The following is a 26,353-nucleotide window of genomic DNA, read 5'->3' as shown; positions in this document are numbered from 1 at the left end:
TAGAAATAGCAGTCAAATCTATTTCAAATCACATGGCATTATTGTAAACAAGAAAGGACTTATTAGATAATGTTATCTTACATGCAGACCTCATAAAATAGGGAGAAAGTCATGGTTGGATCCCACCTTTGATCTTAAGTTTGTTCAATCAGACCTGAACAAGGAGTAACCAACAACAACAAAATCCACTTCTAATTAACAAATTGCTGATAGACTAATCAATTAACAAGAAGAATGTCATTATATATGAAAATGTTTTAGCCTTTGTTGATCTGATTAACAACTTGCTAATTTAATCCTCCCCAATAATTAACCTTGACAAGCTTATTTGATCATAGGAAGTCTTTGTTGTTGTTTGATTCCCATTCTGATATGAGGTTTATTTGCTGCCCATGCTGCCAGACACTACACACAGCACATATCTCCCTCATCACCTTGCTTCCTACTGAAGCGGGATTTCAGGAATGCCTTCAACAGCATTAGGCATGACCTTGTCCTGAAGATATGTCTAAGATCTACTCCCTCATTACACCCACTGACATCCATCTCAGCTCAGTCATAGCTGCTGACAGCAGGACCACTTCTTTCCCAGGTGTCCCATATGGTGGTCCTGTTGGTCTGCTCCTTTTCACATTGTCTGTTGTTGATATTGGCTAGTCAGTCTAGTCATCCTTCAATGTCTAGTACCTGGATGATGCGACTCCGGGATCTTCAGCAGGTTATCCCAGCCCTAAAGCTTCTCAGGCTTGAGACAATCCTGTCCAAGTTGGAGGTGATAAATGTGAGCTATGGTGAGGTTGAATTTCAGGATGTCCTATTCAGCACCCAGTCTGTCTTGACAGGGGCTCAGCTGACACCAAAGGATGCCATCTGCATTCTTGGCTCCCCCAATTCTCCTGAAAGCCATAATGGAGTTCCTGAAGACCAAGCTTGTGGTCTTGTCCAGGATGACTGACAGCTTGTGCCTTACTGACATTCACCTGTGCTCTTCCTCTTGAGGAAATGTTTTGTGCTACCCAAGCTCCCTTTTTTTTTTTTTCTTTGCTATGCAGTGCACCATGTCACCCTCTCAGAGACTACCTCGTTGATATTGATAACACCCCCTGGCACTGTGCTGAGCTGATCTACAATGTTAGTTTTGACAGTGCCAACTGGCAACAGGCTAAACAGCCTGTCCACTTTGGTGGCCTTGGTCTCTGCTCCCCATTGGGCCTGGCTCTGTTTGCCTGTCTTTCCTCCTCAGTCTCCTTCAGCTACACCCTCGTTAGTGAGATACTCCACAGGATGGCCAAAGCAGCTGTGGCCCAGGAACTGGAGACAGCACTAACCGATTGGACCACTGAAGACCTTGCCATACCCCAGAACACTGATGCCCAATATGAGTGAGATGACACCAGATGCAAGTCAGATTTTGGGCAAATTCAAACATTTCGAAGTTTCGAACTTCACTTGTGACCTTACAAGCTGATGATCCCTTGCAACATCAGCACTTCTCATGGCCCGGGTGTCTTTTACATTTGATGAGTGTGTCTGGTCAATTTGATTTGTTGTTCTTTTTTATCTGGAGAGGTCCAGGTGTTTTTGTGAATGTCCTTGTGTGGGAATATAGTTCCAGTAAAGATGAGATCATTCATCCTGCAGAATTCTAGGAGCCTTTCGCCATCTCTGTTGATGATTCCTATTCCATGTTTACCCATTATTCTCTCATTCTCCTTATTATTGGCTCCAACCTTGGCATTCATATCTCCAGCCATTATAACCACATCCTGTTTGTGCACATTCTCGACTACAGTTTGCAGCTGTTCACAGATGGTGTCTTTCACCTCATCCTCTGCATCCGTTGTGGGTGCATACACGTGGATGACTGTTAGTTTAATGACTCTGGAATAAAAATCTGGCTGTGATGATTCTCTCATTCACCAGTTTCCATCCCATGAGTGCCGATTCAGCAGCTTTGGACATCAGAAAAGCTACTCCCACTACTCCCACTGCCGTGTATTTTGTCCTCCCCCTCAGAATAGATGACAGTTTCACCTGAGGTTACTCTGTGCAATATCTACAGTGCCCAGTGGTGCTAAAGTCCTCCCCTATTCTATATAGTAATGTGTGTGTGTATGGTACCTAGTGGTACTATCTCGTATATGTGTAAGTCCTGAAGGTTTCATTGTGTATTTGTCTGCCCAATTCATTGTTAAGACTCCGTGTAATTATTATATATGTCCCTTAAATAATATCCAGCTGTCAGTTTGAGGATTTTCTGACTGAACCAAACATTTTGCCAGTCATCTTGGGAGACTGTTGACTGCTTGTTAGAGCATGTCTCTCAGTCAGCTCGGAACACAGATGAGGTTTCATAAGACTGAAGCAAGTTCACAGTTGTTCCAAAACAGAATTATTTCCCGCTGCTTTCTTCCTTCAGCCCCATTCACTTTTTAATGAATTTACATTTTAGACTTGCCACCCATGACCAAACTTAATAGTAATGAAGCTAGTGAATTTCTTCCCAAGATCAAATCGTGTAGAATGCACACACACACACACACACGCACGCGCACACACACACACACACACAGAGGCAACAAGTGTAGAAACTACTCTACATATTTTGGAATTACACGTGTTGATAAACGTGGTAGTATTATTAAGATTTCTGTTTATACTAGTGTTGTATGTGTATATATATATATATATATATGTATATATAGATTAAATCATCCAGGTTATCTGAATGTTTCCCTCTCTCTCTCTCTCTCTCTGTTTTTCTCCCCTAGTGACCCCAAATTCTTCCATGGCCAGTGGCTGATGTCCATGTATTCGGATCCAGGAAACAATAGAAAACAACGGGTAACTTTTCACTTTTTTATTCTTTTTTTATTTACTTTGCATTCAGCTTTCTTCTTTTACCACCACTTCTTGCGCTACCACCATCACTATTTCTACCCCTTCCAACTACCACCACTACTATATACAACTACTGTCACCATCACTACTACTACTACTACAATTGCTGCTGTACAGTTATCTCTGTACACACACACACACACACATACAATGCTTGCAGGCGTAGCCAAGTTAAGAAGTTTGCTTCCCAACCAAGCCATGCTAGGTTCAATCCAACTTCATGACAACTTAGGCATGGTGTTTTACCCTAGCTTTGGGGCAGTCCAAAGCAGTGTGTAGAAGCCTGTCAGATGGACTCTCCCTCTAATTCAATGCTACTCCTTGTTACACTGTCACACCGATTCTACTCTGGGATTCCATTGAGAATAAATGTGTCTGTGGGATACTCAGCTACTTTGCATGTTGTTAATTCAATGAGTTCTGTTGATTGAACAACTGGATGCTCCTACATCAATCTCAGTGGAAGGGTCCATTATAATCCTATATACACTACAGGTTTATATAAATATTGATTTCAAATTTCGGCACAAGGCCAGCAATATGAGGGGTGGGAGTAAGATGATTACATCAACCCCAGTGTTCAACTAATTTTATCGACCCTGAAAGGACGAAAGGCAAAATCACCCTTGGCAGAATTTGAACTCAGTAACCAAACGTTTGATGAAATGCTGCTAGGCATTTGGCCCAATGCACCAACAGTTCTGCTGGTGCACCACCCTGGTTTTTATAAATATTAAAACGAAGGAAGACCTATCAGTTTGATGTCATTCCTGAATGTCTAACCTTTAATCAGAAAGAAGGAGACATTGTCAAAAAGGTTAAACCTTTGAGTGGGATTCTAGTTACATGAAAAATACTTATAAGGTAAATTATGCTAAATTAGGGATTGTTTTTACTTTAGGATTTGTATTTTATGCTTCTGCCAAATTCCACTCCCAAGAAACATTCACCCAAATCTGTGAAGTTGTGAGGCAAACTTTTTAACCTCAGCTGATACCTGTGTTAATATTTTCTGTTTAACTTTTCAGGCAGCAAATTTACAAAAGATTCTGAGCAGAGTCCAAGAGTTTTTTTCCAGTGTAAGTAATTATTTCACACATTTTAACAACATTTATTCTGTTCTTACCTTCTACTGTTGTTTTATGTCAAATGACCTGAGTGGTCAGAAATATTCTGATATTTACCATTTCAATAGAACTAGAAGTTATTTACCCCTAGGGCAACTCTGCCGACTGACTTTGACCTGTAATTGAAGACGTTCCATCCGTGACCATCTTGTCTTTTGTTTGTGACATAGTGTATCAAGGACTATCATACTTTTTTTTTCAAGACAGCAGTTAAAGACTTGTCTGCTATTTCTAGCAAGTCAAGTAGCCACATAGGGACTTCCATGTCAACTCATTATAAATAGAATTTGTAAAAAATGATGTAGTTTTATCTAATATCAAATATATGGAATAACCTTAGAGTTTAATATGAATATCTGCACAGTTTTATATGGAATAACCTTAGAGTTTAATATGAATATCTGCACAGTTTTATATGGAATAACTGTAGTTTTATATGAATAATTGTACAGTTTTATAGGGTGTATTTGTACAGTTCTATGTAAAATATTCTTTGAAGAAATGTTTTTCATTCTGTCCTTCATTATTTCTACAAATTGTAGAATTTCTTTTGCTTAACCCTAGGTCAGCCATCAATGAGCAGACCTTGAAAGAAAGATGTTCCAACCAGGACTAACCCTATCTTTTAAGGGATGTTTATGAATACATTTTTTCAGTATGTCCTTCCTATTTTCTTGATGGTAGGATGTTGTTTTTAGGGAGATTTGAATTCTGTTTCTTGCATGCTAAGCAATTATGTACAAATTCTGATGTTGGCTTTTGAATGTGTATGATATTGTAATATGTGTATGATTTTGAAGAGGTATGGCTCCTATTTCTAGTATATTGAATGACCTCATAAAAGCTTCTATACTGGTTCATATGTATATATTGTAATGAAATGTATGGTTTTATACTTTCTGATATTATCAAGAGATACTGTATACGACTTAACCTTTTTATCATCAGCACAGTGATTTTTCAATCTCTGGACTTGGTAAACATTGACAACAAAGATTATACTTTGCTTTTGAGCTCTAATAGAATTGAAAAATGTCTGCTACTTCCATTAAAGATCAGATTAAGATAGTCATTCTGCTAATGTTTTCATTTCTTCAATTCTTGTGTAATTAAAATTTTGGGTTGTCTCCCCTTCGCCTTGTCCAGCTTCACTTGACGTCAGTCTGAAGTGAGTCTCTTTCCACCTCTTGACTGTAAAAGTAATTCTAAATAAAATATGTTGGCTTCATTACATTATATTAACACTCGTTATAATTAAATATCTCCCCTTAAATCACAAATTACTAACTATCGCTGTCCTTCTCTTTCCAGTTACCAAATTTACGTAACAGAGGATTTCCCCTGCCAGATATTAACGCTATTGGTAAGAAATATTTTCTTTATTTCATTTTCTTTCGTTATTGTGCTGTAAAATTTCATTGAAAATGTTGTAAGACAAAATTTTATCAAGATTTAGCGGTTATACTTGTTTAACTACTGACTTGATTTGAGTATGTGTGTGTTGAAGTAACTCCGTTATAGAAGATTCATTTTAACTATTTAATAAGACAAAAACTGTGACTTAAACTCACTTTAAACTCAAGAATTTAACAATGTTTTTTTTTTTGTGTGTGTGTGTTTTAAAATGGTTAGAATGGTTCTCCCAAGATGTAATTGTTTCTACAAAAATATTTAGGACAAATATTGTAGTTCCATAATTCTACAAAATCTCTTATTTTAATATTTTTATTGTCTTCCTATATGTCTAAACCTACCCCTATCTTCTGCTGAGAAAGCTTCTACATGGTTTCTCGACCTGGTAGAAATAGCAGCCAAATTTCCCTCAAATCACATGCTGCAATCATAAAAAACAGGACAGGTGAGATAATCTAGTCATAGATACCGATGTGATGGTTATGGGTGGAATGTCTTAGATCTAGGCAGACCTAGGGCTAAACAAGGGTTAATTAAGTGAGGTTAAGACAGTTAGAGTTTAGGTTGCTTCCTTCCAAGTGGGATACAGGTTTCAGTGGAACGTCTGTGAGAAGAAGGATTTGGTAGTTTTGTTTAGTTGTATTTGTCAAATAATTCCAAGACTTTTGGTGCTATTTTATTGCTAGAAATTCTAAAATTATTCAAATCTTAGAAAAGTGTTTATAAAAATTTTGTTATATGGGCAGTAATTGGCTATCTATGAGCTTCCTGATTGATGATTCTTAACTAAATGTTAACTAACAATTATGAATTTCAGTTTAATTGTTCAATTGTTAATGAATGCCAAGTACATAATTTCTGTCTTTCTCGTTTAGCTGAAACTAGCAGCATGAAAGAATTGGTTTCTTTCCTGCAGCTGATTCTTGTGTGTGCAATGTATTGTGAAGAAAATACACACATACACCAAATTATGGAAATGGAGGAATCTGTACAACAAGTGGTTATGCAACTCCTAAAAGAGGTAAACCTTTTTTTATTATTATTACAAATCCTTTCAATTCAAATGGGCAGTAATTGTATGCCATCCTGAAAACTCAAGTGACAGGGGCGGACAAATGGTAGCCATGACCTTTAGAGGTCCTCCTAGACTAAAGAGATTAATATGGCTGATGTATGTGACTTTTTTGCAGGTTCTCTGAGACTAACGACACTGACATGGTTGATGCATCAGCCTGAATGTAAAGTGCTGAACTTCAATTGAAGTTTAAGTATCTTATTTACTGAAAACCTGGTTTTAAAAGAATCTCTTTCTTTCTCCAAATGATTGTTAATTTATTAAATTTACCTGGCAATGTGAAGATAGTTTTATGTTCTTCATTGAAATCTAATTATTCAATTTTAACATTTTGGAGGGTACAAGCCCCACAGGTGAGTTTCATTGGAGAAGATGGGATATTTTTTTATCAGAGTCAAAAAGAATAATAGTTTAATTATTTAAGATATCAGGGGAAAATATCTCAATTTCAGTTAACAGAGACACAGACAAGCATTCATGTGCACAAGCACACACACAATGCATGGGTTGACAGGGTGTCGTGTTCCAAGTTATCCATTGTGTGGCACTACTGCCCTTCATAGTATGATACACACACACACACATACACACAAGATAAAGTCAGCTTCAATTTGTATTATGTATAGAAATAACCTGAAGTTTTTTTAATGTTAAAACCACATCAGTGAGGGTTAGGGTATGGTACAATTTGGTAGAAAACGATACAGTTATGTACACTGTGGTACAATTGTTTACAGTCTGGTCGTCGACTTTCTGTGCTAAGCAGCATCATACAGAATTATTGATTCCATGTATTAAATATTCCTATTCATGATATGACTGCATCTTTTATTGATCCTCATTCATTTGGTTTCTGTAATTAGGTTGTTAATGAAGATGGTACCTCCAGTATGAATGATAGTTTCTCAGCAATTAGTGATGTAAGTACATTTCATTATTACCATTTATTTGCAATTGTTTGTGTCTTTTAAAAATGCTTTATCTTAAATTATTCTTAAAATCTCTCTCTCTCTCTCTCTCTCTCTCTCTCTCCCTCCCTCCCTCTCTCCCTCCCTCCCTCCCTCCCTCCCTCTCTCTCTCTCTCTCTCTCTCTCTCTCTCTCTCTCTCTCTCTCTCTCTCTCTCTCTCTCTCTCTCTCTCTCTCCTTCATTTACCTTCCTTTTCACTTCATTGCTCACCACTCCAATCATAATTGAAATTACTTCTGCAGTGTTGCAATCTTAAACCCTTTATTGTCTTCTAATGAGTTAACAACACCAAAAACACTCAATCAAACCTATTTTGTACAACAAATTTCCCAATATCACAACTGGTTTTCTTCCCTCGTCCTTACTTTTCAGCAAACTTTTTAAATGTTTGACTTAACTTGCAAGTGTTTTTCGTTGAGTAAACACATTAACAAAAGTTTTGCTTCCCCCCCCCTCCCCACCCCCATATATATATATATATATATATATATATATATATATATATATATATACATATATATATATATATATATATATATATATATATATATACATATACATATATATATATATATATATATATATACATATACATATATATATATATATATATATATATACATATACATATATATATATATATATATATATATATATATATACATATACATATATATATATATATATATATATATATATATATATATACATATACATATATATATATATATATACATATATATATATATGTATATATATATATATATATATATATATAACTGTTTAAATCCTCTCGTTTTTAAGAAAACCTACATTGCATCACTAAGAAGTCCTTAAAATATTTTCACCTCTGCTTTCTACTGTTAATTGAACCTTTTTTTTTTCTTTTTTCTTTTCCAAATACTGAAATAACCATTCTATTATTTCCTCCAATGAGCAATTTTTCTTAAAGACTTCCTTTTAAATACGGATTAATTTTGATTCTTCATTGACAATTTTCTCTAAACTACAGTGGAGAAGGCAAGCCACTGGATTTGGTTAGAAAGTGATGTTGAGCAATGGTTAGAAGAATATTGAGCAAAACTTAATAACCAGTTGATCTAGCAAGCAGGGACTCATTTCAGTGATTGGTAGTCAGTGTGCAATGATCCTGTTGAGTGCATTCTCTCCTGATGACTCCATAAACTTGCAGAGCTTTTAACTGGTAGCACTTGCATCTGCAAGTTGTTTACAAAAAATCATTGACAGAACAATCTATTAATGTTCTTCATAGAAGAGTCTTTCTATTTTCTCCAGGTAGTCACAACCAATCCAAACTGTCTGGCACTTCTCGTTGATATAATCAACAATTGGATTAGAATTAAAACACCATTAGTATTTTTATTATTCCCCATTCCTCAATATTTTTTTTTCTTTTTCCCATTTCAAATATTAAACTCATCTCACTGAAAATTCATTTCTAATTCACTGAATTCTTCTTATGTGTCTCCCCAGTTGTTGAAACCCAGCATGCCTTCATGTCTAACCCCTTCTCCTTTTTGATATGTAATAACTTTGACAAACTCTCTAGAATCATCAGAGAATCATTTTTTTTCCCTTTCACAGCTTTCCAAGTATTACTCTCAGGTTCTTCAACTTCTTTTTCAATTTGTATCCAATTTTATTTCAATTTTTTATTTTTTATCCAATTTTATTTCAATTTTTGCTCATTTTTACTTAATTTTTGCTCAGCTGGTGGTTTTTGTTTTGTCTTTTTGTTTCCAATTTTGTTACTTCATGTTCATCATTTTTGTTAGCTTTTTTTTTATTTGTAACCAATATTTTGTGGGTCATTCCCCCCGCCTTTTTTTTTTTTTACTTTTTATTTTATATTGCAGTTCTTGAACACTTTTTTTCCTGCTATTCAGTTCCAGCAGAAGTGTTTGATTCTGGAAACTAAATACTTTTGCTTGAAGATGTTGCTGAAAGTTTATAATTTTTGCCTCTAAAATTGCATGAATGTTTGCAATCAACCATTGCTTTATTCTCATTTTTTTTTAAAGAGTGTGTGTAAATCATTTTAGCTTGCATGATGTATTTGCACTTCATGCAAGCTAAAATGATTTACACACACTCTTCCTCACACATATATGCATAAGTATAAGAAATGAATTCTGAGAATCGTGTCGATATAACAGAAAGCTCCTCTAATGGACTCGGCTATCAGGCCACATAGTAATCCAATACAGGGAAGTGTAATGCAGAGTGTCCCTGCAGCTGAAATCCAGAAGATCCGATTGATGAAATTGTTTCATGAGGAGTATATAATTCATAAAAAGTCAGGCAGCACGAGAGATGAATATATTTATTTAACCATTTGACATCCTTGGGATTACGACTGCTTTGCAACTTTCTTCATGCAGTATTAATTCCAGTGTGGAAGAAATTATGCTTTTATGTTTGCATTAAGATGCATGCTTAGCATTATGCAATAGAATTGTACATTTGCAAATCAATGCAAGGGTTGAGACCTTGGTGTAACCCTGATGACCTTGCTTTCTTTATTTGCATGGATTTGGGAATATACAATTTTATTGTATAATACTGAGCTTGCATACAAGCACGTACGCATAATTTCTTCCATACTGAAATTAGTTCTACATGAAGAAGGTTGCAAAACATCATGCAGTTAAATAAATGTATATTCACCTCTCATATCTTCTGACTTTTAGGGTGGGTGCGTGGGTGTATTTGTGTTTGTATCTTTTTTTTTTTTCTGGTTTGTCCAACTGTGTAGCACCTTGAGCAGATGTCTTCTACTCTGTAGCACTGAGCAAACCAAAGCCTTGTGAGTGGATTAAGTAGATGGAAAATGAAGGCTTCTGTATAGAAAACCTGTGGCTTTGGGGAAATATTACTTTGCTTGGAAATAGGTGAAGGTCGGCAGCATTTAATGATGGGTTTCTGGTCAAAGGCTCTGTAAAATGTGGGTAGTTTATTTTCTGGTTCTGAAATTGTTCAACAGTCCAAAGATGGTAACTTATTCCTGCAGAAGGAACAAGTGTTTTTGGGTTTGTTTGTTGTTTTTTTTTTTGTCTCTGTCTCTGCTACAAAATGTAAAATATTTCTTTACAAAGTTAAAAAAAGAATTTTCTTTAAACTTCAAAGTTCTTTTGGTAAATGGTAAATCTAGAAGCCTGCATGTTCAGGAACATGACTTTTTCTTTTTTTTTCTAATTCACGCTTTACCTCTTTTTACAAAGAATGATACCTGTATTTGAATATTTACATGTATGTTGAATGTCCACATGTATGTTGGTGTTTTTTGTTTTCTGCTACTATTTTATTAATTAACCTACTCCCAGTATAAATGTGTGTGTGTGTGTGTGCATATCGACATAAATATATACACACACTCATATGTCCATACACATGTATGTACCACTGTCTCTAATCCTTTTGTTTGGTATTTATTTGCATTGTAATCATAATATCTGCCAACACACCATTTTTTAGAAATGATCTTGAGATGTCAGTTAATGTCATTATTTCCAAAGAATCTATCAAAAAACAATTGTTTGTTCAATTTTGATGGAAATACATTTAAATACACATTTATGTTGGCAGACATAACATTGCCAGATGTAGCCCTTTCCTAACAAAATATACCAATTCTGTTTTAATCCATTTTCAAAGTCATCAAGAATCTGGAGCCTCAAGAGAAAAAAAGGAAAATTCCATTTATTAATACATATATACATGTGGTTCCCTCTAGTGATAGCAATTAATAAAAGGGAGATAATCATCCCTTCACAACATGAAGTGAGATTAGAATTCACATATTCAATTTTTGTCTTTACTTATTACAAAGTCCTTACAGTTCCTAGTTGGTGGCAGTCATGCATAGCAATATTTCATTCTTTTCAGAAATTGTCAGCATGAATATAAACTGTAACTTATTGATTAGACATTCCATTAAAATTAATGATTAAATTAATTACAGTTAGGGAACATGAAATGTGAATTTTCTTCTTTTCCTTCGTGAAATGTTTGTAGTTAAAGAATCAAGAAAAAAGAGAAACATCTTCAGTATTCACTTGCAGAATAACAGCTTTTTCCAGGAGTATTCTACCTTGTGAAAATGTCGTAGTAGTTAATAATACATATATACATTTATGTATATATATTTGTGTGCGTATCAAGTTGATATTTGAGATTTAACAAAAAGTCTTTACCTAACATTATAAAACGTTTCATTTTGTGGGCATTTTAAATCAGATTTTTATCTCATGGAAGCATCAGTTCCAGATATGCTTGTGCCAAAACAGTTAAAACTCTTCTCAAATGTCAATATTCTGTTCTGTAAACCTGGAAGATTTAGTTTAGCAATTCCACTCAATTCTATTTTGGAATTTAACCAAGAATAAATTCATCAGTTCATCAGTAAATTCAGCCTGGCATCACCAATATTTCATTTCTAGAAATTTGGTTTCATTGGAACCCTTTCTATACATTTTCAAGTTTGAATAATATTTATTAATATTATTATTATCATTATTGTTGTTGTCGTAGTTGTTGCAAATGCTGTTTTTCTTTGTTTCTAAATAAAATTCTATACACACACACACACACACACACACACACACACACACACACACACACACCACCACCACCACCACCACCACCACCCTTTTGGAAATTTGATTATAATGAATATGAAACTGTATCATTTTTAGAATTTTGATCCTGAAGACAATGTTGATGGATCTTACCAACTTGGACGTGCAGATGATCAGGTTTGTCTTTTTGAATTTATTCTGGATTCTTGTAAGTTGGCTCAAGTGTCACCTACTACGAGTGCTAGCAGCACAGATCCTCAAAGTGAGACGGCTCAGTTGAGTCGTCAACACAGCAGACGTCTTGTCTTCTTCATGACACACTTATTCCACTTTTAGGACTTATCTGGAAATGTGAAGTAAATATGTGTTCGTACATGTATTTGCCATTGCAAACCTTCTCTACTTTCCCTGGAATTTACTGCTTCTAGCATTTCTACTCAAATAGATGGACTGCAGAGAGTGATTATGAAGTATGGTAGAAATTAATGTGTAGATACTTCTGCAAGAAAATCATTCTCTCTCCCTCTCTGTATATATATATATATATATCAGGGGTTTTGCGAAAAATGCTTGATACAGTCACAATATTTAAAGGAAGAGTTTCTTAAACGTTATTAACATTTTTTAGAAAACTGAATGTCACAAACTTTTGGAAAAGAAGTTTGTGTATTTTGTGAGTAAGCACTGCTCAACTTTTCAAATGTATCTACTCTGAGCTTTGCTTTGGTGGATTGTGGAGGAGAAAAGAGACAGGTAGTATTTATAAATTTAGGCGTAGCTTAAAGGTATCTGGGTTGCTGTTGTATTAGTTGTAATTCCTAATTTAAAATACTGGGAGGAAGGGAAACTGATGGGAAATTCCAGATATTTGTCGAGGAACATCACCCATTTATCGCTGAAAAATAGAATTGATTCAGGATAGAGTGGAGTCTTTAACCCAGCCATAGTCAACCTTTTTAGTGCTGTTGGCCCATGCTGTGAAGTCAGGGATATGACGGGCATCCAGCCCTGTGCAGATGTGTGTGTGTGTGTGTGTACATGTGAGCCTTTTTGAACTGAGATAATTCTGAGAACCATAGGTGATATCCTGCAACAGTAATAACCATCATAATGATGTTGTTGAGGTTGATAGAAAATATTTCTATCATAAAATTGAGAAAAAATATAAATATGTTTGAGTTTTTCCTTGCAAATATTTCGCTAGAATATGAGATAGTGTTATGAAACTATCCCAGAAGTTTCCCTTTGTCAGTTTTATTGATTAAATAATATTGAACAAGTTGTTCTGCTTGACAATAACATTATCTAGCATTTAATAAATTTTATTTGGCTATTTTTAATCTTTATAATTTAGTTTTAATGATATAATGAATAATCACGTTGTTGTTGTATTAACCATAAAATAATTACTTGTTTTATTGTCCATTTGATATATAATTATTGTTATTAAATTACTAATTATTTCCTACTCATTAACCTTTTATTTCTTCAGCTAAGACGTACACTTGATGAACTGCGAAATGTCAAAGAAGCCAACGAAGAATTAACGAAACGTTGCCACTTCTTGGACGAACAAGTTAGTTGGATTAATGTTTGTCACACACACACACACACACACACACACACACACACATCTCTAAGCATTAAGAAATATCAGCCACGTTTCTTTAATAGTCAAACCAAGAACATTGGTTTAACATTTCATAAACTCTTGAGGAATCATTTTGTAAATTTGTTTTTAAAATCTGGATAATTGATATAAAATTTGTTGTAAACTTGAAAAATGTAAGTTAAATGTAAATTTTTAGAATGTCTAACTAGTTATATTATTTAGAAACAAAAAGCTAATTAACCATTTAAACCATTAACCACTTAAGCTGCTAAAATGAAATCTATAAATCACTTTACATAAGATTGCAATTTTGTTTTTCTAACTTGAAGCAGATTTTATTATCTGGTGTCATTTTTCATGTAACAGCCAGATGAAAATTCTTTATTTGAATTTAGCAAAAGAGGAAGTGTTGTTGTTGTTGTTGTTGTCGTCATTATTCATTGATAGACATATTTTTTTTTGTTTGTTAGATGACTTCTTTGCAAGATGAGAAAATCACACTGTCTTCTGAAGTCGACAGATTATCAGAACGTTTGAACCAAGCAGAAAATCTTGATGATCCTGGGTAAGCTTTATTTCTAATCCCAGAAGGAAATTTCTAACTGAATCAATGTTCAGTAGGGTTTTAAATAATTCTTTATTGTCTGCCAATTAACCAGAAAGTTCCCTATTCTTTTAGCTTCTCCATAATTTAGAAAATAGATGTCTTTTGCTCTCAAGTCTACAACAGAGACTTCCATGCAGTTGGTCAACCTTATTTCCTGTCCATTTAGTGTTCATAGATTGGATGACACTGTCTCACAATTGACCATTAGCCTTCATTATTTTTTATACACCACAACAGGCACCACAACAATAATCTTTCTTGTGGTGATTTGGGAATGCTACCTTTTTTTTTTTCTTGTTGCCAAATAAATCCACAGAAAAAATTCAAGATGACCTCTTTTTCCCATGACTCAAGTTTCAAGCTTCACAATCTTTCAGGGACATGCCCTTCATTATCTGTCAAATGTTTTCCATGGCTTCCATTTACAAACTGTGATATTTAAATGTGTGTGTGTGTGTACATAAAAGCAAATATAAACACACAAATATGTATATATACAAAATATAGAGACAGGCATACCATTTAGTTATAGACATTCACATGCAAAAGTAAACATGTACAATGACTGTTTGGTGAAGGTACTGCACTGCTGACCTTGAATTAAAAACTATTTCCTACAGTCATTGTGTTGTAGTGCAGAGCAAGGCACATAGCTCTTCTAGCTCCAGTTTATTTCATGGTGGAATGCTTATAAAGTTGGGAAGTTACACAACTGTGAAGGCAATTCCCCACCACCAATAAACCGTTACAGGTAAACAAACCTGAATAATGGATGTGAAATAGTAAAATTAAAAGAGTTATTCTGGTAGCGGGTTCTTCATTGTTGGAGTTAACTGCTGAATGATGATGATGTCAGAAGTAAAAGGATTTTAAAGACTAAACTTCCAAATACTGATTCAAGAACACATTCTGTGGTTTTTTTTGTAGAAAAGTGTTAATGATAGAGTGTAAAATCTGATTTCTTTTAAATATTTGCAGAACTCCAGCTGGCCGGCGCTGTCAACAGTTACAGCGACAAACTGAACGTCTACAAGAAGAAGTTCTTAAACTGGAATCTGGTAAGATTTCCTCAATAAGCTCCATATTTTCCCTCCTTTCTTCAGTAAATAAATATGCACACACTCACCAAAGTTTATTACAGAAGACTATATACATACATATATATATATATATATGTATGTATATACATATATATTTGAGTTAATGAGGAAGTTTCTAAAATGTTACTCACTACTAAAGGTACCCAGCAACAACTTTAAAATACTTAGTTACTTCTGGGATATTTATCAATTATTTTTGAGAACAGACCAGGACTTTTTAAATTTCATATTATTTCAGCCTTGAATTATAATTTCCAAAATATTTTCTCTTCTTTTTCTCTCGTTAACAGCCAGAGATAATTGCATTGCTCGCCTTGATATAATGACTGAAGAGTTTCGAGACCTCCAACAAAAGGTTATTTTTCCATCTTTTATTGAATTCTTTTTGTGTAATTATCTACTTTGGATTCCTATGATCTCTGTAAAATTACCTGCCAATACTACTGGGACCACCATTCTTCAACTTCATTTAAAATATCAAAGTAATTGCTTAAATAAAATGAATTAAACCATGTAATATATATTTCCTAATGACTATTTAATTCAAGATAATTTCATTGTTATAATTAAGTAATTACTGATCATTTGTTCTCGTTATCCAGAATATAGAACTCAATCAACAAGCAGACGAAGCAAGATCATTAAAAGATGAAGTTGATGAACTTCGATACTTAGCTTCACAACAAGTAAGACTTTGATTTTCTTTCTAATTAATCTAATTATTCCATTATGGTTTCTTTTGTTACTTTTCAGTTAGTATTTTGTTTTACTCAGTAATTATATGTGTAATAAACAAATGTTTCAATTAAATATATTAACATATATTGACATTTGATTATTTATCAGAAACTTGTTGCTTCAAGAAAATAGGAATAAAAACCAAATCCAAGTGGATATTTGTGTAGGATGAAAGGATGAAGTGGTGTTGTTTCTAGAGTGACTGCTTGACTAAGAAGCTTGCTTCCTAATCACATGGTCTCAGGTTCAGTCCCACTGCACAGCACTTTGGACAAATGTCTTTTACTATAGCCTCAAGCCAACCAAAGTCTTCTGAGTGGGTTTGGTGGGCAGGAGTTCCATCAGTGAGTGTGAAGGGGTTTGTGCCTCATTTGATAGACAGGAGAGAAACTGATGGGATTTATGGAAAGCTGTTTGGTTATTAGTCAATAAAACCGGAAATTGTACATTTTGTAGAAGAACAAGGGAAGTATTAATGTGATACTCATCGTTTAGTGGAGATTTCATTAATTAAGAGAATCTTAAATTGAGAATTGAAATCTAATTCTGAATTTTTTAATCTCGAGTTTTTGTCTTTTTTAATCCTACTTTTTCCTCAATGATTCTCACTTTCAAAGACCACATTTCGGTTGCTTTGTGTGTGTGTGTGTGTGTTTCAGTGCTGTTGTCTTCTCAGTGACTTGACCTGAGATTATATGTTAAAACTGAAGAAGTACTTCCATCATGGAATAACCATTTTAATTACTTAAGACACAAAACCTGTTAAATTCTTTTTTTTTAATTTTATTTTATTTCACTTGTTGTTCTTGTGTTAAACCTTTTCGTCCCTGCCCCACCACCGCTGGGACGTGGACAGTGACACAGCTTCAAATTGCCCCACTTCTATTTTTACATCTCTCTCTCTCTCTCTAACCTACATTATATCTAATTAGATTTCTCTTTAAAATATTATTTCAGGCAAGAAATGAAACATTAATTCAGTCCTATAAAAGAAAACTTGGTAAGATATGGTTTTTCCTGTTTATAAACTGTTTCTCCTCAACCAACATTTCTTTCTAGTTTCCTTCCAATCAATTCATCTAATGTTGTCATCAGTTCAAATTCAACTGTAGGCACCTTACTTTATTGATTCCTCAATATATTTGCTAGGATTTATTATTATTATTATTATTATTATTATTATTATTATTGCAGAGGAAATGGGTGAACTAAGAAATAAAGTGAATGAACTACACGAAAGTAATAACAAACATATTGAAGAAAAAATTTCTATGGAAACGGTTGGTATATTGTAAAAATAATTATTAATTAATAGTTAATGAAGGTTTAAATAGATTAACTCTCAGCAAGACTGAGATATTGAAGAGTGGAAAATATTGTGTGTCTTACTTAAAAGTGTAGCTCTTTCTTTATGTTGTCATATAGAGAGGGAAGGTCATGGCGTAAAACTTGTGGATTGTTTCTTAAAGAAAATGAATGAAAATGGCAGATTTGATATGGAAAATAAAGAATCGAAGTTTAGTAAATTAAAGAAAGTTCTAGGAAACAACATTTGTAAAGATTTCATGTGATGTTTGGTGTGGTTCTTCAGTAAAAAACTACAGTGTGATTGATGTGGAATTACTGGTATGATATGGTGGCAAAATTCCAAAAGTTTCATTCTTAAGAACCAAACCATTTTATTACTGAAAAGCATTAGCATATCTTCATTGATGCCAAACCTTAGCATATCTCCAGTGAAGAATTTGATAATTATTTTTATGGTTGTTGTTTAGCAACCATAGTCAGCACTGCTCTGATACACAGACTTAGCAATTTTCTGGCACACCAAATATGCCAGACTTTAGTGTGAAACCATGCTGTTGTGACATGTTACCCTCGGTTTCTTGTACAGCTTTTGTGGACGTATTACAGAGGTTTAGCTGCAATACAGAACAAACCTCAAATAGTCCTACACTTGTAACTGGGTTGTGTTTTGTTTACATCAGTAAAACATGACAATTGTCTGAGCAGTTTTCTCATTGGATGACAGTGACAGTTCTATGATGACCTGTGACCTCTCTGATTAACATTTGTTTGTCCTCTTTTCTGATTGGCTGACATTGATGTCGAGGTTATGGCTAAAGTTACTGTGGAATGTTGATTTTTTACATATTTTGGAATTTATATTGTTTTATATGTAATATGAAACATATAACAAATCCATTGGGGGCAGACACACACACACACGCACACACACACATGTACACAGATACATCCTGGTGGGGCAGAAATGCTTGTTGGGGACTCATCCAGAGGTAAAGGTGTTAATCTGGCCAGCAGGAAGAAGACCTTCACAAGAACTGGGTTATCTCTGAGACAAAAGAAAGACATTGTTTAGATATTTGGAATGGTAAATGGAATAACAAGCAGAAATGGTTGATCGGCGATTGGCGCTGATATGAATATTTGGTATGAAATGGTTGGGTTTTAAAAGCGGAATTTCATGATTTCAGCTTTTAAATTTTTAAATTTTCAACTTTTACAAAATGTTTCTTCAAGAAAATGTTCATACTCTCCCTCTCTCTCTCTCTCTCTCTCCTCTCTGTGGTTTCATAAAAATTATTCTTTCATTCTACTTATTCTGCTAAATGCAGGAATTGCGCAAGTTCACCCAGCAGAAGTCTCAACTGGATTTGATGGTGAGTCAGATAACCAAACTTGAGAATGACCTTGCATACCAAACCCAGAGAGCTGATAAAAATGAAGTGGATTACCGAATGGCTAAAAATAAATTAACTAATCTCCAAAAAGAAAAAGAGGTAGTTATATGTTTCTTATTATTTCTCAATTATAACGAGTGGATAACTCAATTAAAAATTCTTGTTGTATGTCATCTGTGAGAGAGCAGTGGTCTTTGGCTCGTATTATATGCGATTCAACCAAATTCTGCCCCCGTGGGTCTGTTGGTCAAGACATGTATTCATTTAGCAGAGGATCATATTGAATACGCTACATGTAGTAGTCCATCCTATGGGGTTTAATGTGACTGTCTGGACATGTTTCCATTGTCCAGTCTGTTTCTGTGTGATCAATATTGACTTTTCAGCCTTGGTTATCTTGTCTTTGTAAGGGTATCTAGGAATACATTATCCAATGTGTGAGATGTGATTTGAGGGAGAGGATTTGACTACTACTTTTAGTAAATTGATCAAACACTTAGAGCTGCCAGACAAACTACAGTGTGGGGGGTTTTCTGAATGGTCAAACCAAAAAATGACTTTGAGCAGTGCAGGACGCTTAATGATGAGCTGTTTTTCATGTGGCCCTCTTCTTGAAAAAGATTGCTCATGCCTCTCTCTCTCTCTCTCTCTCTTTCTCTCTCTCTCTCTCTCTCTCTCTCTCTCTCTCTCTCTCTCCCTCCCTCTCTCTCTCTCCCCCTCTCTCTCTCTCTCTCCCTCTCTCTCTCTCTCTCTCTCTCTCTCTCTCTCTCTCTCTCTCTCTCTCTCTCTCTCTCTCTCTCTCTCGTGTGGATCATTTACCAGTAGATTCTGGCAGTGGCCATAGCAAAGGTCAGCATGGTGGACTTAGTTTACGGCAGATGTTGTTGTTTCTCTGCTCATATCTTTGGAATCACTTAGATTCATCTGTTGAGATGTGAAGGTATAAAAACAGCTGAAGATGTTATTGAAACATTGGGAAGAGCCAGGTAAATGGAACCATGTCCTGAAATATATATATATAAGACATTGGAAATGTCCTCCTTGACAAAAGTATCTGACAATAATACAAATGACAGTCGTAACCCCCCCACACCCCACACCCATCTCTGTCCCAACAAATCAGTGTCTGAGGCTTATTTAATCTGCCACAAAAAAAAAAGGGTAATATTTTGTTGAAAATGTTTTATTTTTCAGAAATTGGAGAACGAACGGGATGCTATGAAAGAAGTTATTGAAGAAGATCAAGAAAGAAGCTGTACTTTACAGACCCTGACCAGTTTGGAACATCAAGAAAAATTTGTCGGTTCTCTCTTTACAGAGACTGAAATGCTCTCAATTCCTCTAAATATTAAGTACGTCTTCTTTCAGAAAATTTCATCAATTCAGTTTTCTTTCTTATTTAAATTTATTTCTGTTTAAGCAGTGATTTTTCTGGATAAATTTCAGTTTCTGCCATAACTTAAAATTCATGTCTAGATTCCTTTTTTTTATCAAATCCCACAACTTTTCTGTTGCTGCTCAGGACTTATATTAGGCAAGTTTCATTCCACTGTTTCCAACTGATCCCCCAACTTAGATCCCATAGAATTCCCCTCTCTTAGATATTTCTCCTGCACAAACTGAACAATTCAATATTAAATAGAAACCACCACAGACAGAGCTACACAATAACAATTGAAACCAAGATAAAACATAAAAATACTTTTATAATTTTGTAAATGAATTGAGATTTTCATGGTTTGTCTGTGATGCAATAGAAATAGGGAAAAGATGTAAGATTCCAATTCCATGAAAAGCTCTTTGATTGATCTACAAAATAATACATTTAAATCAAACAAGATGCCATTGAGTACTACTTTGTTGTATTTATTGCATGTTTCCATACAAAAAAGCAGCCAAGTGGGACAATAAAGAGAAGAGAGATGCTTTGTTTGTCAGTTGACAATATATTGTATAATATTTATGGTTGCACAAACATCAAACGTTTGTTTTTCCATACTGGCATGGATTGGACAGATCATCACAGATCATCGAAATTGGTTGTTATTAGCAGTTACTGGCCTTTTAAACTGCTCAGAGCTCTCTCTCTCTCTCTCTCTCTCTCCCCATGGATGTCCTTCCTATAATCAACCATCTGAGTACCGAGTGCTTTTTTTATCATCGCACCAACACTAAAGAAGTTGTTATGCCTACATCAAGGCCAAAGGATGCACCTATTACATATAGCTTTTGATGGGTGAAAGAAGTAGAATGATGAGGGTGAGAGGACAGAAGTGTTCCAGTGACATCCTGTCATTGAGTGAATAGGAGAGAGAGGGATCCAGTGTCCTCTTTAATTACACCAGCAGCAGCAGCAGCAGCAAAGTAGATGGAAAATGGGAAGAAAAGGGGAAGAGTGATAGAGAGATGAGAAAGTTTAAGGGCAATGCAGAAGATAGAGCCTTGGCAATGTGTGTGTGTGTGTGTATATATATATATATATATATATATATATAATATAAAGTGCCTCCAGCCTTTATCTCTACCATTTGGGATATTTGTCTTTTTTCGCCCTGTCTGCACAAATGGTGGACAACTCTTCTCTACTCAATGTTAACAATTGATTCCATCTTTTTAGTGAAACACATCCACTTCAACATCAGTTTTCACAACTTCATCCCAGGTTTTCCTCTTCTGCAACTTCCATTCACATCAAAAGTGCAACATCATTTACAGTTTTCCTCCTCGACACATTCTGTACACATTCTAATCCAGTCTTTTTTCTTGCACATGGCATCTTCATTCTGTTTTCCCTCTCTGCTCATTTCTACCCTAACCGTTCCATGTCCAAGTAGAGCATACACTCACTGTATTTCTTTTTAGCCTTTTGCAAACCCTGTACATTTAGGACCCAGCTCTCACAACCATGCAGCATCAGACTTCTTAGAGTCTGTCTATGTATAATTAACTCATACTGATTAACAGGGAATAATGAAGAAAAAAAAGACAGGGTAAACAAACTCTCTTGCTCACAAACTTATAGAATAATCCTGTTTATACAAAAGAAAAACAAGCAAAAGCAACTAAATATTTGATTGAACATTCTAGAATGAAATTGTCATGAGGATAGATTTCTTAAAATTTAAAAGTAAAAAGAATTTGAAAAATAAATGAGAGAAAAATTATGTATTTGTATGTAAAATATAAAATGGAACAAAAGAATTTGATTTTTTTTTTTTTACCTAAGTATATTTAATAGTTCGCATCCAATTGCTCCGACTTGTTCTTCTGCCGACACTTTAGATCCTTTGTATTTTTTATTTACCCAGGTTTCACTGCCAAAACTCTAAATGAAAATCTATGATTTTCATGGCAGCGGGGTGGGTTATGTGTAAATTATTAAAAATTTTGTAGAAAATAAAGAAGATAAATAAGTTGAATATAAAGGTATGTGGAATGTTAACTATTAATGTTTGATGTTTTTTAATTTCATTTGTGTGATTGGAACTAAGCAATGAGCTACAGTGACATACAGACACAATTATCATTTGCCTGTATCATTATAATAATAAGGTTCAGAATTAATTATAATGATTTGATAGGTTTCAGCTTGACATTTTTTCTAGAAAACTCAATGAACCTGAATGTTTGACAATAGGAATGCTTATCTGCTGTGAGTAACTTTCCATTCGTTCTAACCTGATTTTAAATTCTCTCCGTCTTCACCTTTAATTTGTGATGAAGGGCAACAGCCATAACACAGGTGGCTGGAGGTAGAGAGCTCTAGCTGTGTGCTTAAGAAGTTTGCTTTGCAATAGTGTGTTTTGGGGTTCAATCCCACTGTACATTAAGTGTCTGCTACCATAGTCTTGGATACACCAAAACCTTTTGAGTGGAATTTGGTTAATGAAGTTTTTGAGAGATAGAATTCTTTGCAAAGTTTAACACCACCACCACCACCATGTCCTTGGCTACCTTTAATAAATTCCACTCTGTTGTCACTCAGTTTAACACCCTCACATGGTCCTTAGATGTTCTTAACAAAGTCCACTTTGTGGCAAGAAATCGAAGCAAGTTTCCCTTCTCCCAGAATAACATCCTCTTTTGTTCCCAACAATGAGAAAGTCTTTAAAAATAGGCCATTAGTACCGTCCTTTCTCTTCTGATTATGCCATGAAAAATTCACTCCCATATCATGCAATTCAGGTGAATTATTATCCTTTTCTGTGGACAACCGACAGGGAGGTCCATAAAAATTTTAATTCAATCTAATAAATGCTGTTGGTCTCTTTTGTTGCTTTTGACATTTTGAATTGGTTCTGTGATGTTGTTTGATTCCAGGGAGAAGTTGATGAGGCTTGCCATTGAGAATCGAGATTTGAAATCTTCTCAGTCGGGGGATGATGAGCAATCGGAAATGCTTCGCAAGATGCTAGACGAGAGCAACTCTAAACGAAATGAACTTGAAGCTGACTTACGGTAACCAAAACTTCAATTAATTACATCACATTTCATTGCAGCAAATTTAAGAAATTCTATTTTCTTGAAAAATGAGATCGAAATGAAGCTACAAGCAATGTCAGTTGAAGGAGTCCAAGAAAATGACTTGAAGCAAAGTTATTGAGTTTTTGTAGAAAAGAATAACAAGACAGAGCTATGAGCAAAGGAGTAACATTCTGCTGGGGACATGTTGCTGTTTGGCACCACATACACATATATTTGAGCTAGTAATAGAGACCCGATGTATATGTCTAGTCTCATACACTCAATCTGAAAATCTATTTATAGAGCAATTATCACTGTTTAGTTATTTAAAGATAATATTTCTAGAACATCATTTTAAGACATTTCTACATTTTCGTTTGGTTTCTGTAGTTTGTCAAGGCAGAAGAATCTAGAACAACAAGCGCTTCTCGAAGAGCTTCAAGTTAGTCAAACAACTGCAGATGTTACCTCAACTGAACTCACAGAATTGAAAAAGGTCATATCAGAACAGAAACGTCAGGTACAAAGTGTAGAGACAGAAGTGTCGGAGAAGAAACATCAGATCGAGGAATTGGATCGACAACGCTCTCTTGATGCTGAACAAATCCATCGGCTTCAAGAACAACTGAATAAGAAAGATGATGAACTGAAGAAGATGGAGGAGATGTACAGACGTTACTTACAAAAGGCTAAAGCTGTAAGATATTTCTAAATCTCTTCATGTTGTCTGGCAAAGTAGCAAGTTAAATGTTGTGAGCTTTCTTTTTCTCTTTCTCTTTCTTCTCATTTGTCCTTCTCATCAAGTTTTATAGAAACTTTACAATAATCCTGTCTTTTAGTTAAACAGCAGACAACAACACTTTCAATTAAACATTCTCTTAATCTCACTCTGTTTTCTCCACCCTCCAATCTAAAGCAGACTTCCTAAAAGACTTTGGTCATTTCCCTTTTGTGAAGAATTTGTGTTTTTAGCTTTCGTCTCAGGCTGCGGAAAAACAACAAAAACTGAGCTCATCACTTTTCTTATATATAACTGACAACAGAAGCAACAATGCTCTCTCTCTCTCACACACACACACACATACACACACATGCAGAGTAATGAAAATTATGGTTAGATTTTACACATTACTTAATCATTCCAAACATTTCTCGATGCTGTTCAATTAAAGAATTCTTATCAACTCAGAAAACCTTTTGATCGCTACATTTGACCGATTCCAATATACAGCCTTATTATGCTTCAAATTAGCCTTCAAGTTGTATTAATGTCTCATCTATTCTTCTCTTGTTTCATCATGAAATTCTCCTTTTTTTATGTGTTGTTTATTTTTTTTCCTTCCAATTTTTAGGTATTCAAATCCCTTGACATCAAACAAAATCCTGCTTCCGGCCCAGAAGTTCAAGCACTTCGTAACCAATTAGATGAGAAACAGAAGTTGATTGATCATTTAGAGGTTTGAACCTTTATCAATAACAAAAATTACACATTTTACACAAATGTGTGTGTGAGTATGTATAAACAGATGTGCATGTGTGTGTGTGTGTGTGTACATGTATGGATATATACAGGTGTATAATGTGCTTGTGTTTATATTATATCTGGATGTATATATAGGTGTGTATGATATCATTATTGTCCACTTTTCTATAGTCACATTTTATGTACATACATATGAACTATGTGTGTGTGTGTATGTATATATATATATATATATATATATATATATATATATATATGCACAGGTGTATGTGTTTGGTCAGCTTTTCCCCTTCATTCTTCTAAGGATTCAATATATACCAGTCAAATATTGGGGGCTATTTAATTGACCAACTCCCTCACGCAAAACGTATCAGCTTGTGTGTCTGTCTTAGAAATCAGTAATAAACAAACCCTTTGATTGTTTTGTATTTTGTTCAGGTTTTTGGGGGCATAGTATAACTTGGACTACATTATCCCTACTGTGTGCAATTTAAATCAAGAGGAATGTAAACTGAGGGAGATTTGGCTGCTATTTTTGACAGGAGAATAATAATATTGAGGCTTGATCATTGGCCAAACAAACTTAATTTATTTTCTGATCTAAATGGACCCATGCTGAGTCTAACCACAGCTGGTTTATGTTGGCAGGGACCACAGCTAGTTTATGTCCACACTGAGCACAGCTGGTTTGTGTAAAGTTCTGTCTGTTGTCTCTATACTCTCTCAACTACTTTCCCCCCTGAAATCTGTCTTTTCTCAATGATTATATTAATGTTGTTTAAAAACTGAAAGTACTCATGCACCACCACCACCACCACCCTACACACACACATGTATGCGTATTATTCTATTTTACAGAAAGATTATGAGAAGAGCAAAGTTATGCGAGAGGAAGAAGAAAAGTTAATTATAACAGCATGGTATAATCTGGTGAGTTTTGTTGAGATATTTCACTAAAATATTCTGCAAATAAAATAGAAGTGTCAGCAAATAAAATATTTCATCCTATTTCAAACTTGTATCTCTGATTTGGATTGATTTCAAGGGATTTCTATGAGTTTGTCTGTCTTGGAGAGAAATGACACTTGATGTTTTAATAACATTTACCAATGGCCACTAGTTTATTATCGTTATTAAGGCTGTGAGCTGGCAGAGTCGTTAGCACGTTGGGCAGAATGCTTTGTTCCATTTTGTCCCTCTTTACATTCTGAGTTCAAATTCCACTGAGGTCAGCTTTGCCTCCCATCCTTTCAGGGTCAATGAAATAAGTAAAAGCACCCATTACACTCTCGGGGTGGTTGGTGTTAGGAAAGGCATCCAGCCGTAGAAAACCAGGCCAAATCAGGCAGGAGTTTGGTGCAGCCTTCCAGTGTATCAGCCTGGTTGAACCATCCAACTCATGCCAGCATGGACCATCCTGCTGTCGAAACCAAGCCAAAATGAGACACACCCAAGTACCATCTGTGAGAGCAGTGGTTCCCAGTGAGAAGTGGCTGTGGCCATGATGGCCCACCTAACCCATGCCAGCACAGAAAATAGATATAAAATTACTCTGGTAATGATGG

The 26,353-nt window shown here is 34.9% G+C and overlaps 1 protein-coding gene across 2 annotated transcripts in view; it reads left to right on the top strand.

The window, feature by feature from the left end:
* The window catches only part of LOC106871435 (protein Hook homolog 3), a 36,598-nt gene that overhangs the window by 9,761 nt on the left and 484 nt on the right, over positions 1-26,353 (top strand). The window contains exons 3-22 of one of the 2 annotated variants that reach the window (XM_014917887.3): positions 2,772-2,844; positions 3,930-3,980; positions 5,340-5,391; positions 6,317-6,462; positions 7,380-7,436; positions 9,090-9,110; positions 12,200-12,259; positions 13,575-13,658; positions 14,165-14,259; positions 15,280-15,359; positions 15,692-15,756; positions 16,004-16,087; positions 17,097-17,139; positions 17,334-17,419; positions 18,776-18,940; positions 20,036-20,193; positions 23,162-23,299; positions 23,696-24,002; positions 24,658-24,762; positions 25,647-25,718. In XM_014917887.3, coding sequence (XP_014773373.2) covers positions 2,772-2,844; positions 3,930-3,980; positions 5,340-5,391; positions 6,317-6,462; positions 7,380-7,436; positions 9,090-9,110; positions 12,200-12,259; positions 13,575-13,658; positions 14,165-14,259; positions 15,280-15,359; positions 15,692-15,756; positions 16,004-16,087; positions 17,097-17,139; positions 17,334-17,419; positions 18,776-18,940; positions 20,036-20,193; positions 23,162-23,299; positions 23,696-24,002; positions 24,658-24,762; positions 25,647-25,718 — 1,942 coding nt within the window. The remainder of the gene's footprint in view (positions 1-2,771; positions 2,845-3,929; positions 3,981-5,339; positions 5,392-6,316; positions 6,463-7,379; positions 7,437-9,089; positions 9,111-12,199; positions 12,260-13,574; positions 13,659-14,164; positions 14,260-15,279; positions 15,360-15,691; positions 15,757-16,003; positions 16,088-17,096; positions 17,140-17,333; positions 17,420-18,775; positions 18,941-20,035; positions 20,194-23,161; positions 23,300-23,695; positions 24,003-24,657; positions 24,763-25,646; positions 25,719-26,353) is intronic. The other variant, XM_014917888.3, reaches the window with a different exon arrangement.

Source organism: Octopus bimaculoides, chromosome 13, assembly GCF_046866305.1.
Source record: "Octopus bimaculoides isolate indiv1 chromosome 13, ASM4686630v1, whole genome shotgun sequence".
Taxonomy (NCBI): domain Eukaryota; kingdom Metazoa; phylum Mollusca; class Cephalopoda; order Octopoda; family Octopodidae; genus Octopus; species Octopus bimaculoides.
This window is presented reverse-complemented; position numbering and strand designations above follow the sequence as displayed.